Source organism: Fukomys damarensis, unplaced genomic scaffold (assembly GCF_012274545.1).
Source record: "Fukomys damarensis isolate Sample0158 unplaced genomic scaffold, DMR_v1.0_HiC HiC_scaffold_39, whole genome shotgun sequence".
NCBI classification, from domain to species: Eukaryota; Metazoa; Chordata; class Mammalia; order Rodentia; family Bathyergidae; genus Fukomys; species Fukomys damarensis.
In genome coordinates this window covers 114669161-114684261 of record NW_022900951.1, presented here as the reverse complement: position 1 = coordinate 114684261, position 15101 = coordinate 114669161, and the positions used below count along the sequence as shown (strand labels likewise).

The following is a 15101-nucleotide window of genomic DNA, read 5'->3' as shown; positions in this document are numbered from 1 at the left end:
AATCTTGGCATATTCTAGGGAGTAGTGGGAAGTAATGCGGCTAAGAACAGAGGCATGTGATGGAATCAAAGAGGTACGAGGGTCATGGAGGTAGAGAGTATGCGTTTCATTCTTCTTTGAAAAGAGCAAAACAACTTAAAGGAGAATAGGATGAAGAAAGACCACCAGTGCTTGGGGACTGAATAGAGAATGGGGGAGATTGCAGAGGAGAAGGTAACTTGACATTTCTAGAAGTATTCTTTTATTTTAGTTTATTAGTGCACGAATGTAGTACATAATCTTTATACTCCTTATGTGAAGTTGGCACATTTACATAATGCAATGCAATTCCTTTCTTTCATCCCTTATCTTTTCCCTCCTCCCCTTCCCTCCATCTCTTGACAAAACTATTACAAAGTTGCTTCTACCTTCACCAAACCAAATGGCTTTTAGGACTGGTCTATTTCACTTGATGAATTATTTGCTTAAGTTGCTCATGTGCACTTAAGCTTTCCATCTTGAACATGTCCACCATGGCAGTGAAGCCCATGTACGTGTGCAGATCTAGATGGTTACCTGGGGGCAGATCTGAAGATGAGCACGATAGGTGCTTGATGACATGGAAACTTAGTGGTGGTTGTTACTTCATTTTCCCCTCAGTTTCTGATTATGTGAGGACATTCAGTCACCTGTATATTTTGGCAAAATTTCTGTTTCATGCTTTTAAAAAGTATTTTCTTATTGAAGTCACTAATCTATGTCTAATGACTTTCATTGGCTATTGCTGTATTCATTTCTGTTGTCCTGGTGATCACATCTTTGCTCTGATTGAAAACCACTTATCATAATAATATTGAGTCATTTTCATGGAGAGTTAATTTTAAAAAATACTGTATTGTCAAGTAATTGAGGTCTTGTTAACTGCTTTTAACTTAAGCTAACAAGCTTTGTGCATTACAGTTGTCTAGTGAGGGGGAAGGTACCTTATGTGGCTTTGTCTGAATAGCTTTCTAGACTGTCTCTTGTTGCTTTTTTCTCTTGAATAAACAAAGAAATCTTCTTTGGAGACAGAGGTAGCTGTAGAAGCTCAAAACTGCTGAAGGACCTGATTGCTTTGAATACATTGATGCTTTTACAAAGCAGTCTTTACTTTAGACTTGCTGGCAAGCCTGCTGGGATACTGATATCTAATTTGGGTTTTACAGTCATGTATGTGTAACTTTTGCAAGTCACTTTCCCTTTCTGAGCTTTGTTTTTCTTATGTTTTAAGACAAAAGATTGTATTAAATTATCCCTGCAGAATTTTGTTTGTAATGACATGAAGATTGCATCATACTCTTTGTATGTAGCAATTTGTAATGCCGGTGTTAATATTTATTGATACAACTTTTATAAACCAAGAACTGGACTTACTAAATGTAGGAAATATGATGATAAATTTCTTTTATTACAAATACATTTAAAAGAAACCGTAAAATGGAATGCTAAATTTTATCAAAGATTAAATTTTGCTATAGATTGGCAACTAATCTTCAGTTTGAAATGGGAAGTTCCATGCATATGAATATTTTAGATGGCAGCAGACAGACTCTACAAAATTCTCTTAACTGTGCCTTTCAATGATCCTGTCCTTAATCTTTCTGATGGCTCAAAAACCTAGAAAAGTGTGGGCTCATTTTCAGCCCTGTTCTGCCGCCAAGAAATCAAATCTAGATGTAGGCTCTCCCTGCTAATGGTTAGTAGATAGAACACTTTTTTGTTATGGGAACTGGGTCCTTCATAAATTGGGCTCGTAACTATCATCCCACCACGAAGGTCACTTATTCTTGTCACCTTTGTGTCTGAGTATGCCACCCATCAGTATCTGTGTGTCTGTGGATGTGTGGATTGGCATGTGTGCCCTTGTCCCCTCCAACTCTGTACTGCTGTGAGACTTTGGAATCCTGAGCAGGTGAGCTATAGGTCAAGGCTGGGGGCACCAGCTGCATTATGTGAATTTTCCCCACAGAGACCTGCTCCTTAGCAGCTGCTCTCATGGGACTCAGCAGCCATGAGCCACTTGTATCACCTTCTCTGATTTGAAGAATCAAGTAGAATATCTGAAACAGGAGGATGCTTTTTGGAAAGCCATTGTCTACCTAATCCTGGGAACTTTTTGTCCAATTTCCAGACTGGATAATTCTATCATTAGAAAGGGCAATAGAAGTCACTGAATGAAAATGAGAAGAGGAAAGAGTGCTTACCAGAAGGTAGAAGTTATGTGCTAGAACGCTATACACTGGAAGGGGGAAATGACTGAAATCTTTGGACCAATCCACAGAAAGTATCATATTTTTCCCCTGTTTTGATGAGCTGACTCTTTCATGAGTCTTCTTTATCCTTTCCGGAGCTGGTGCCCCTTGGAAGCACTGTATCTTCATCTCTTCCTTAGAGAAGTGGAACCCCACCTGTCTTTGTACCAGAGTCTAAGGGGAAGTCCTCTTTTTCTACTGTTGCTCTCACTTGCACATACAGTGACTTTTCTACTTGAGGGAACCCTATGAACAAGTGGATTTGATATAATAGTTTGGATTGTTCATCCAAAGTATCCTAAAGTTCAGATAGTTTATAGATCCAAGTGACATGTTGTTTATAAAATGCCACTTCTTGTTAGACAATTCAGAATGTTTCTAGTTTGTGTGTCAGTGCCAAGTACTAGTAGATTGACTATTTTTTTGTGTTTTTTTTTTCTTTTTTGCATGAGTTGACTGATGTTTGAGGCATTGAGTAGAGACAGCCTGAGACCCAAAGCTGAGCTATTAACTCCCAGATGTGCACAATTTTCAAGGAAATGTTCTGTGCCTGTGGTTATTACTCAGCTGGCTCCTTAAATGCTCTCATCTTGGCACCTACTGCATTTGCTAAATTCAATTTAAAGAAAGAACAGGAGAGAGAGGGAATTTTGTGGAAAGCAATTATGCTGCTCTTTTGTGACCTTCATGCTTTCCCCATTGTGATGAATTTTGGGGTTAGCTCTTGTATCAGTCAGCATGTTGCTTTCACTAGAATTTTGTTGTATATTACAGATAACCAGTTGTATGTAATTAAACAATAATGTTGGTGGTGCAAGGCATTTTCTTTGAATTAATGACCAGCTGGGAAAAGCTGATGGCTGGAGTATCAGCCAAGGGCTATTAGGTTCGGTCCTACATTAATCCCCAGAAATGCCCATTTGTGACATCACTGTTGGTATTGAACAATGAAAATGGATGACAATTTATGGATATTTATCACATACTCCTGAATAACAAGTTCCCCATTCACTGACCAAAGTCATTTTTTCCTTTTATCCTCCAGTTGCCCTTTAATCTTAAAATATAGCAGTGCATGAAAATGGAATTTCACAGTTTTCATATAATTGTGGGTTTTTTTAAAGAGTTCTACATTTACAAGTTTTCTTTAAATACTTTGAATGGTAAAGCCAGAATTTTTTTCAGCTGTGATACTAGAATTTGATAAGTGTCTATATTATCATAACTATTTGCTCATGGCAAGAAATGGTTGCAAATGTTTCAAATACCAGCAGTTGCTAGCAAAGATGTGCATTCAACAACAAGACCCTAAAAAGTTATAGTAACATTCCTAGTACATGAAGGGGAACTCTCTGCCAGAAAAATCTGTGGTGGTATGCCTGTATAATATTTTTGATTACTGCTGCAGAATGCTTGAGGAAAACAGAAAAGTGACTAATATATGCATCACTTTCTTGCATAATTTAATGACTTGTAAAAGAAGACAACAATTCGACATACAATCAATCAAGAACTTGTTCTAAACTCATAATTTTATTATAAATTTAAAAGTTATTCCGATTTTTAGACCATTTTCCCCCAACATGAAAGTTCTTAAAGCCCATTTAGATCCCAGCCAATGATCTAGGAGTGTTTGAGAAACACAGAAGCTTCAAATCCTACCTAAATTCTATCTGTCCTATCCTATCCTATCTAAATTCAGCCACAAGCTGTTTATTTGTTACAAACACCACAGCATTATTCTCCCTATAAGAAGTCTGCTGGTGGTATCGGTCCTCCTAAATGCATGTTAAGTGTATGCATTTGGGGGAGTAAAATGAGTCAGAACACCATTAATCACAGCTTTGGAGGCACTGACTCACTCCTGGGGAAATGCAGGGGCCTCATTGGGAAGGGTGTGAAAGAAAGAAAAAAAATCATTCTTGGGTCAGTTCTGTCTCTGCAAATGCAGATCAATTTTGCACACAGTTTTGTCAGCAGTTTTCAGACTAAGGAATGCAGCAGTAGACCGTATAAGGGCAGACACCTGATTTCTGTAGGGAAAACAGAACAGGTGATGCATAGTCCTGCCTGGGTGACACACACAAAGGTCCTAAAGAGGAAACAGACTGAGAGGAGCCTGCTGTATATCTAAGGCCTAGATTATTAAGCCAAGGTCTGTTCTTCTACAATCCAACAAAGGAGATCTGTGATCCACTGTTGACTATGATTAGGGAGTTTTGAATATCTGAAAGATATTTGCCACAACCCCAGATCCATGGAGATCGAAGAGTAAAACCTACATGTCTCTGTGTTTAATTCTATTTCAGCAATAAAATAGAGCATTTGCATTGATTTTCTACTCATACTTGTGGTATTCAGGCTATCCACATGGATGTGAATTCTGATGAGGACACTTACTCATCTGTCAGACTCAGTACTTTTCTTGGAAATCAGGCCTTTCTTTACCAGGAGCAGACAGAGAAAAAAAATATATATATATATATATGCTAACTTTCTGGTAATTGGTCCAGAGCAGCCGCTTTTCATCTGTCAATATTGATATTGCATCTCAAATTGCAACATGTGAGCTCTATATGGTGTAGAGGAACAGCCTAACTCTCAGTATTAAAATGTTTTTGTACCATGAGTACAATTTTACACTGTTACATTTTCCTTGTACTAGCTCTTGAGTGGCTAGTCCCAGGGATTTAGTATTTTAAACTCAGCCCCTAAAGAGAAAATCACCAGTTTGATAGATGTGTTTCTTTGAAACTTTGTGTGGAAATGTTATTTTGTTAGTCTTCTTCCCTGGGAGTAAGTTTGATGTAAGATGTTCTCTGCTTTCATGAAGCTCTAACTTGAGTTCATTTTGTTATGTGGTGACCACAGTTCTGGATGACGCCCCCCCTGGCACACAGGAATACATTATGTTACGGCAAGATTCCATCCAATCCGCGGAATTAAAGAAAAAAGAGTCCCCCTTTCGTGCTAAGTGTCACGAAATCTTCTGCTGCCCGCTGAAGCAAGTACACCACAAAGAGAACCCAGAGCCCGAAGGTTTGTGCACGACAGATGCGTGTTTTGCTTGTTCTCTTTCATTCTATTTCTTTCTTTTCTTTTTTCTTTTTGGATTGTGCATTGCCCTCTGGTGTGGTATGTCTTGTGCGGCTCCTGCTATAGCTAGGGCCTCCCTCGCTCGCTGGTGAATGTGTTATGTAGTCTCAGAGAGAGCACTGTATAATACAGTCATCTTTGGCACAGCGCATAGCATCCTCCTGCTTTTTGCAGCTGAAACATTTTCAGTTGGTGTCATGACACAGCTCTGTTTTGGCTGCTAAAGTTGCTTGCTCCTGTAGCCAACATCTGGCCGAGACCCTTCCCCTCACCTACATTCCTGAAGTGTCAGTGAGCTGAGGAATGACATTTCCAAAATGAACTAATCAGAAGAGTGTTTCCAATGTTCTAGCTTTCCTCCACTCCATGAAGCTTCTGCCGTACGCTGGAAGAATGCCCCTGATCTATTTGGTTTGCTGAAACAGGCCCAGACTTCCCATGTAATGCACGTCCAGTTAACTCCCCTTTGCCATGGTGAAATGCATGCCTCAAGATGACCATGAGTAGTTTGTTTTCCTTTTCAGCTCAAGTACAGGTTTGGACAACTCTACTTGCTGTTGCTCATACCACATTAAAAAGGTATTCATTCCCATCCCTGCCACAAATCTGTCTCTGAAGTACCTCATCTGGCCAGCAAGGATACTTACTCATTTTTGTTCCAATTTTGCATATGTTGAACAGGATTATCTTTTCACATTACCAAAAAGTGATATTTTTTTACCATCTGTGTACATTTCAACTTCCAAAACATTTGAGTATATACTGCTTATGCTAATTAAATACTTCTTGGGAAACAGCCGTATTCACTTAATATTAAATACTATTGATGCAGTTTTCCAATGAATTTGTCAGAAGTGACAAAATTTACCTGCTTTTGGCAACTGATGCACACTCTTCCATTTATGGTTCTTGTATGTTTCCTAAAGGTGGCTTTGTTCCCATTTTAAGTTGCCTTTTTAAACCATTATGGGAACTCTTAATACAACTGTCTTTCTGATCTGGAAAATATTGCCACCTAGTTTTCTTTGAAGTTCGGCATATAAAGAAACTACTCCAAGTGAACTCAAGTGCATAGATTTGGAAGCAAAATTTCATATCTCAAACTTTCTCCTTCTCTGTTTTAACCCCCAAAAGAGTTTTAGATCTTTATTGGCAGAAGATTAGAAACCTATATGTGTCTGTGTTTGATTCTATTTAAGCAATAAAATAGAACATTTGTATTTATTTTCTACTCATACTCATGGTATTCAAGCTATCCATTTTGGGTGTGAGTTCTGACAATGACACTTATTCATCTGCAGGTAGAAATGGTGAGCCTTTACAGTGAGTAAAATTCATCTTTTGGTAATTTAGTAGAAAAAATACTAAAATGATTTCAATTTTACTGAAACAAAAATTTTAACCAGTGACAATTACTTTACGGCATGAAAGATGTTCCCTATTTTCTACTTGCTTCTCTTAAATTATATATGTTTGTATCCATACACATGCACACACACACACACACACACACACACACACACACACACACAGATACCATTTTTATACTTTCCAATTAGTCTGAAAGGAAAGTTTGGGTAAGAAAAATAAGCCATGTAAAAAGCCACTGGCTAAATTTAGTCAAGCAATTGGTTAGACAGTTAAAATCATTTTAACAATACTTTATATTAAAAAAACACTTGAAAAACTAAATTCAAGATCCCCCATCTTTTTATTACAAATACTTTTGACAGATCTATTAATTTTCATTAACTGTGAATGTAACAGAATATAATTCTGAATATATTTGAATGTAATTGTGAATACTGTTATGAAGGTTTTGAGATATGAAGAGCTCTGTAGAAAATGGGTAGCAGTTAAATTCTCTTCTACAGTATGTGGACAGCTCTTAATGTCATTTCTTCTGTATATTGAGTGGCTGCCATCTTCGTGAATGTGCCTGTCATCTCTTCACTTGTACACTCTTATGATAGGCATTGTCTTCTTTCAGACTGAAGACTTACCTTGGTTGTACCCTCCTACCAGTTCTTCTGGGATGATGGAGCTAATGTTTTTCTTCTTATTCCTATGAATGATTTGTAAATAGCATTAGATTTATTACAGCTTTTTAGGGAAGGTGACATTTTAGCACTATTCATTAGCATACTGTACCCCTTCAAACTACAGTCCAGAAATTTGTAGTGAACCCAAATCTGCAAATGAAAACACTGGATCTCTGCCTCCAGAAGATGTTAGACAGGGGTGAAAGAAAACATGCTGTGGAAAAAAAACCTTGAGTAAATAAGAAAATGATGGCAAGAAATTAACCTGCTTACTTTATGTAGGATACTGAAGCTTGTCATTTCCAGGAGGTGAAGTAACTGGGTTTCGAAGGGTCAGGAACTACTCTGGTATCCTGGAAGATTTCTGATAGACTGGTTTTTAAATGCCATGAGGTGTAGTCTTCAGTTTGCTCTTGAAGTTGCTCTAACATTTTGTTATAATTTGAAGAGATTAAAGGTGTCCTTATACAAATGGAAAGTATCTTAGATCTAAACCCTGTATGCAGCGAAACATTTTGTTCTTGCTGGAAGCATCTGAAAGAGCTACTCCTCTCGGGGTCTCTGTTCCAGAGCATGAGACCTTAATTAACATTGGCTGTGGCTGTCTACCAATGTAAGTGAGGTAGAAGGCAATGGCTCAGCCATCCTTTGTTTAGCCTGTGCAAGGCTGACCTTCCCAGGTGACCTCCTCTAACGAGGTGTTGTTTGCACAGTGTCAGAAACCCTCAAGTTAAAAAATGAAGTCACTTAAATTTGAGGAAAATAAAATTTTGAATTGCATAAGTTGTAGAAAGATTAAATTAGGCCAAAAAAGTCTAGATGTATGAGTTATTAATTTGCTTTTCTCTAACTGAATTGACAAAATCAAGCTATTTTTCCCTTAATATAGAAAAAGCCCTGATTATTCATTTTGTTGGCAATGGTTTGTAAAATGCCTGATTATTGCCATAGTTTATGGCCACTTGAGATTTGGTCCAGATAACTTTGTTAACATTGTTCATAGTCATTTATCTTTTGAAGACATTCTTGCATTTTGTCCAGGGGTGTCAGAATCCATGTAAAAACATGGAGAGATGGACTGAAAAATCTCACTAGCTTTTCAGGACACACTAATGCCAAATTACATTTTGCCAAAAGCAGGTTTCTATTTATGAACAGCCAATTCCCCTCAAAAAAGTTTAATCTGTTCCAAATACTTGTGATTTTCAGTGATGTGATTATTTCCATAAAAATCACTTGTGATGTAAGTGAGTACTTATGTGAGTTATATTGGCATTTGGCTGAAGAAGCACATACAAATATCTGAGAGTCTAATTTGGCCCAGTACCAGCAACATTCTTTGTTATAAGAAAGCCGCGCAGTAAGTGGAGATCATTACCAAAATGTTGCTCTTGGTGTTCCAAGAGCCTTTTGGCAAGAGAAAGTATAATCTTTGTAGCTTTGTTCCTTTGTTCACTTTTTCTTTCTGTGCCACGCATGCCAAAATGAAATCACTGATTTAGAGTCACTCCTGGAAGCCAATCTATTATCATCACAGCTCCAGCTTCTCAAATACCACTCATCATGCTTCTACTGATATTTGAAAACTGTTAAAAAGAGTCCCTCCAGAAGATACAGGTTTATGAGTAGGCAGTGTTGAAAATCTGCAGACAAATAAAGCACTGCTTCTTAGAGTTTTCTTTTAGGGTTGCAAATTCCGATTGCACTAGTAAACTTGAAGGAATTAATGCGATATAAAAAGTATTACTGAGCTCAATAATTTGTAACCCTCTTAATCAGACATTTGACCTCTTTTGTGTCTTCCTGCTTTCATGTGAAATACATTCCATCTTCCTCAGAACATCCATAACATTTTCATTCAGACAGCTATCCAACCATAGTAGGTTTGGTTGGAGTGGGAGAGAATCTGTGTTGGGAGTCAAGTGATCAAATATCACAGCTTTCCTCAACCACGAGGAAGCAAAATTCTGCACTACGTGTTAAGGGGATATAGTAGTAATTATAGAAATGGTGTTACTCTGATAATGCCTTGCTCTCCTGACCTCAGAAATAATATATGTCACATTAAATATCAGTTTTGCCTAAATGGTAAAAAACAAAAAAGAGTATTAAGGAAGATGCTGAGGGAAATATTTTTCTTTTCATTTCATTCTTTTCATTTACAGTATTCTCAACTCTGTTGTCTCCTGCTGTTATGCTTTATCACTTTAATACTCACTTTCCTTTTGAGAAATGTAGGTCAGTATTAACTTGATTTACTAGTTTGATAAAACTGAACTGCTGCTATTAAGTCTTTTCCCCACTAGGGTAGAATTGGGTAACAAATTCTGGTACTTTACACCTGAAAATCTCTTTAGCAAAAATATAGTTGGGTTCTTGATGTGTCCTCTTGAGGATGGGAATTGAGGGTATATTCCTATTTTATTAGAAAAAATATGGAGTCATGTGTTTGGATTACTATGAATAGATAAAAGGACTTTATTCTTAATCCTTTTGTTACACAGTGTAACTTAGAGTCACCTGGTCTTTGTTGTATGATCTGGAAGATGAAAAAATGATACCAGAGAGTTTCTTTTACTCACTGAAGCAAATGGCAGTTTAAGTGCAAAGTCCCAAGAAAGATAAAAAATAATTGGTCCAAATAAAAGCCAGAAATCTAAGGGCTTTGTTGACTGTCAATGAATGAACCCAATCCTTTCTCAACCAAGTGTTCAAATATGGTTCTCTTGGTTACATGTCAGTTGCTTTTTAGAAGACAACTTGTTGTCATAATAGCACTAGGCAACCAGCAATAGCATTACAACATGTTCTCTGTTCCCTCCTATTTCTTCACCTTATTGCAGCAAATATGAAATTAATTCATATTTTGGGGATAGCTTCTACTCTCTGGAAAACTCATAATCGAATCAAGGAAGTATACTTAGCAGCCCATAATTCAATTTCAGGACAGGATGAGCATTTATTATCCTCTTATTGAATATATGCATCTCAATTCAGTCTCCAGGCTGGCTTTTACAGTAGCCATTCATTCTTTGACAGTATGATTCACTTTTTAAAGCAAGAGACCTTCTCATCTCCTTGTGCTAACCAGGGTGATGGTACTGTCTTGAGACAAAGTGGTCTCTCTGTCAGTGAAATTGTGGGTAGATATTCCTGTTGTGTGAATCCAGCAATGATAACCCATTTTAGGTGTGTCTTTAATATGACAAGGGCTCTGAGAAAAGTCTCTGAAAGTATACCAGATGAATGATAGTGTATGATACTGATTTTGATTATTTTTAAATCAAAGTATGACACTTAAAAAATCTGGAACTTTCCTATCCATGTGGATGCTACCATCCCCCATTGTTGCTGACATGCTCCTGAGTGTAATGGCTCAGCACCTCCTCTTCTTCCTTATTTTCTTTTCATATCCAGTTGACAAACTATTTAAGAAAATGTGCCCTTCTAAGCTAGCACAGGGTGAGCCAGCTAAACTGGGTTCTGCATCTGGTAAAGGCATAGCCTGAATGACTTTTCACTGATTTGCCAAATCAAAGCTACCTTAATACATGGACATTTTCCTTCACTAAGTAGGTGCGTGAGAATGTGCTGGTGCCTCTGCTCAAATGTTCATACTGTTTTTGTTTTAAATAATAACTTGTTTGCCTGGTTGAGGAGAATGCAGGAAGGAACTGTGCTCTCTTATTAGATTCTTAAATAATCATTGGATCAATTGTTCCGACTATATTTCATGCAACACTGTTTGTGTAAGATAGCTTTGTGAAAAGGAAAATCCTATAGCCAAGGATGTGTTTCTCAAATTGCATGGCACTCCTAGAGAGTCACGATGTGTATGATTATATTTAAGATTTTGAGAAGCCTTGCAGATTAGGAAACTTTTACCTCAGCAGTACCGTGGTAAACCATGCTTCCTAGTGACTAGCAAGTTCTTATTCCCGGTCCCTATTAACATCCCACAGTTATACCTTGAGCAAGGATGTGCTGGCTTCACAGAGCAGCGTGTTCCCATCCAAGCTGGTCTTTGACAAGTAGTACACTTTTGAAAATGTTTAGCATACCCTTTTTTTCTTAACCCCCCTACTATGTGCTTCTGTGTGGCCCATGGCTCAGTGCTGGGTCTGAAATGGTTTGTTACTAGTCCATGGCTACGTAAGAAGCTTGTGTCTGATTGTAAATAATGCACCATTCCCTTCATCAAAAAAGTATTGCTGTGCTGCTGGGAAAAACAACATCAGACGAACTGAATAAAAAATGAGCCTAATGATATAGTTCATAGATCAACCCAATGTCTGTGGACCATATTTGAGCAATAACTGATTTAGCTTAATGATCCACACCTTGTCTTCATATCAGAGCCACCCAAAGACCTTTGAAACAGTACATATTGATACCTGAGCTTAACATCAGATCTAAACCTACCAAATGAAAAAAATACTACAAAATCTGTTACAGTAGAGACTGAACATAGGGGCTTTGAAAAGAATATCCCAAGGTGATTCTAATGGGCTTACAGAATTGGAATCAATGCCTTAGAAAACAGTCATATTGGCTTAAGGCCTGTTGCTTAATGAGGTCAGCTGTCCATTCAGAAATCTTATCATGTTGATTACACGGGCCTCTTCAGGAGGTGCCCTGTGATTGGAAGGCACAGCTGGAAGGAAGCACTTATATGACCTTCAGAACTTGTGGCTATGTAAGGTATCCAGCTTTCCCACCCACACATGCCCCTTTCTGAAGTTTTCTTGCCCATTTGTCATTCTGCATTTTTAGAAAAAGAATCAGGTTTTTCCATAGGAGCATGATAATCCGCCACTTTGTGACCAACATCCTTTCTTGCAAACACTCATCACACTTGTTCTGCTTTCAAACTCTGATGCAGATTGCAGATGTGTGTGGAAGTCTCTCAGGACCCATGCATGTAAGTGTACTTAAAGAAGAGGACGAAGGAAGAGCAAGGGTGTTTTGATATGCCAGAAGAGTCCTGCTGCTTCTTTACCTGCTTGTTACTGATCTAGAGTAAGATGCCAGAGCTTGACTTAAGCTGCTCCGGGCCTGAGCATCAGACCCTAATTTAGGACAGAGGCTGTCATCATTGAAATACTGCCTTCTTATTACATACACACACACACACACACACACACACACACACACACACACAATCAGCTACTGCAGCTTAAAACTGTGGCAGCGGCATGAATGAGAGAAGAGACCCACATGATTGGGCGATTTTAATTGCTATCTACATTTATAAATCATTCCTAGCATTCTCAATTATGTTGATTCAGGTATTCATTTGTTATATGCTACAGCATTTCTCAGTGTGCTTAAGAATGACCAGCTTGAATAATACCCACAGGAAAGTGTTGAACAAGAGATACTACATGCTGCATCTTGTCAGCACTCACCCTTGCCTTGCCTCACACCCAATATCCACACTCATTCCAACACATGAAAGTCACATGTCCGCTTTCATGCAGGTGCTAGCAGATATCTACTTATGAGACCCAGCTATTTTAAGAGCTGTATTCTCAGAACAGTTCAAGGCAACCTTCAGACATGTCCTGCTTGGGAAGCAGAGAACAACACACAATTGACAACCAATCCAAGGGGGAAGGGAAAGCAGCACCCCTTGGCTGGGCCACTTCTCCATACAAGGACAGCACAGTATGAAGACCCTGAGAGGAAGGGCACAAAAACCCTGACAGGTAGGGACTGCTACTACCATTTTACACATGAGTAAAAATACTGGAGGCTTATGTCACCTTCCCAATAAAGGATAAGACTTTATTCAAATCTGATTTTTCTGACTTTCAAAGCCCATGTTCTTGTCCTTCCAGGGCTTCCCCATTTGCTCAGGTTTCCCTTTCATGCTCCATTTGTTATTTTAAAAGCTGAGCATTTTCTCAGCCTCATAGGAATAGATATTGATTAGAGAACTGGATAAAAGCAACCGATTTTTTTTTCATCACTTGTGAGAACCTTATTCTGTAATCTAAGGTAACGGATAATGAAAACTATAATTGATGATTTTCCAAAACATAATATGTGCTGCCAACTTTGCCTAACATTGTCTTTGATTCTTATCACAATCCTTGGAAGTACGCAGGTATTTGCTTTACAGATGAGGAAACTGAGGTCTTGAAAAGTGAAATAACTTGTCCAAGGTCACTGGGCTTCAACATTGTAGGGCCAATACTCAAGTGCACCTTGCATCACCGCCAAAATCCATGATCTTTCTATTAATAGAATGTGTCTCATACCCTGAGTAGACCAAGAGGAGGTCCCCCGTTTATTCGCTAGGGATTCCAGTATCATCATACTGAGACACTTTGGCCTGATCTTGATAACGAGAGGTGGAGGGGCCTTGTTTGTGCTGTCAGAAAATCAATAAATAGGTACTTGCCCTTGCAATAAAACAAAAATAGTCAAATATAATTTTAAAATACTTTCAGGGTATGTTCTTTTCAAATTTGACGTGGTCAAAATGCTTTACATTCTGCAATATTAAGAGGTGGAGTTCATTCACTATGCTGACTTATGCTTCTCAACTGTGGGCCAATTCTTGATCTCCTCGAGCCAACTGACCTTTTACCTCTAAACCTTTTCTCACACAATGTTATCTGATGCCCTATGTCTCTCTGTGACAAAGCCGTCATTACATAGTGAGATGTGATTAAAAGCATATGAAGAAAATAAAATGCATATGAAGAGCAAGTCCTGTCAAACTTGGTTGGATCACTGTCAAAATACTGTTTTTGTGGCTTTCCCAAGGAGTTGGTTTGTATTAATTGGTACATTTCCTAAAAAAAAAAAAAAGCAAGAAGAGGTCCAGGGAATTTTCATAATCTCTTCTATGCCAAACATTGTAAACTAGATAGGCAGCTATCAATTTTAGCTTCTTTTATGTGCCAGGCATTTCAGGTTAATCATTGCTAATCTTCCCAAATGCCCTATGAAGTAAATGTCACCAGTCTTGAAGGGCATGATAGGAAAGCTCCAGTGTAGAGATGTAAAATAACTTCTTCAGAGTCACATAGCTAATTGCTGTGTTAATTGGAATTCAGAGCCAAGTGCATTTAGCTCCCAAGCATAATCTTTTCTATCACGCTGTGCTTGCTCAGCAATTCCTATGTCCTGACTCCTCCTTTCAGGCGCAAAACATGAGAGAAAAGCATGTCATGAACTTATCCTCTGCTGGTGAGAGCTACTTTTTAAAAGAAGACTATCTTTAATGACTCAGAAGGGTGTATTTATTTGGTGCATGGAGAATTTCCTTTTTGTGCTCTTTACATCTTGGTTCAGTTGGTGGCATAAGCAGTAGGCAAGGGGTTCAACAAAGGAGCAGTCATGGATTTTATCATACACTCCTCCTTTGTGTACTCTAAGTGCATTTATTTGCTACAGGTCATTTTTCTGCATTTCTTGCCTAAGTGGAGGAATGTTTCAAAGTTGTGGCTTACCTCATGGAACCACTAGGCCTTAGAGTGGGATTAGTTGATTCTTCCATGCATGTCTTCATCACAAAAGAAGAGAGACGGCAAGGCGAAGTTATGGAGCTGACATGTATCTGAGAAATGGTCCATATAAGTGAAGAAAGCGTGTGCTTAGGTCTTGCAAATTTAGAAACTCCCAGTGAAGGCTTATAGGCTGAATCATTGCTCATCTTACATTATAGGAATCTGTGCACTGA

At 38.3% G+C, this 15101-nt stretch overlaps 1 protein-coding gene across 2 annotated transcripts in view; it reads left to right on the top strand.

The window, feature by feature from the left end:
* The window catches only part of Fgf13 (fibroblast growth factor 13), a 495594-nt gene that overhangs the window by 293999 nt on the left and 186494 nt on the right, over nt 1-15101 (top strand). Inside the window, exon 2 of one of the 2 annotated variants that reach the window (XM_010640518.3) lies at nt 5142-5309. The exons of the other annotated variant lie outside the window; for it this stretch is intronic. Within the exon in view, the coding sequence (XP_010638820.2) occupies nt 5142-5309 (168 nt within the window). The remainder of the gene's footprint in view (nt 1-5141; nt 5310-15101) is intronic. 2 annotated transcript variants of the gene reach the window in all.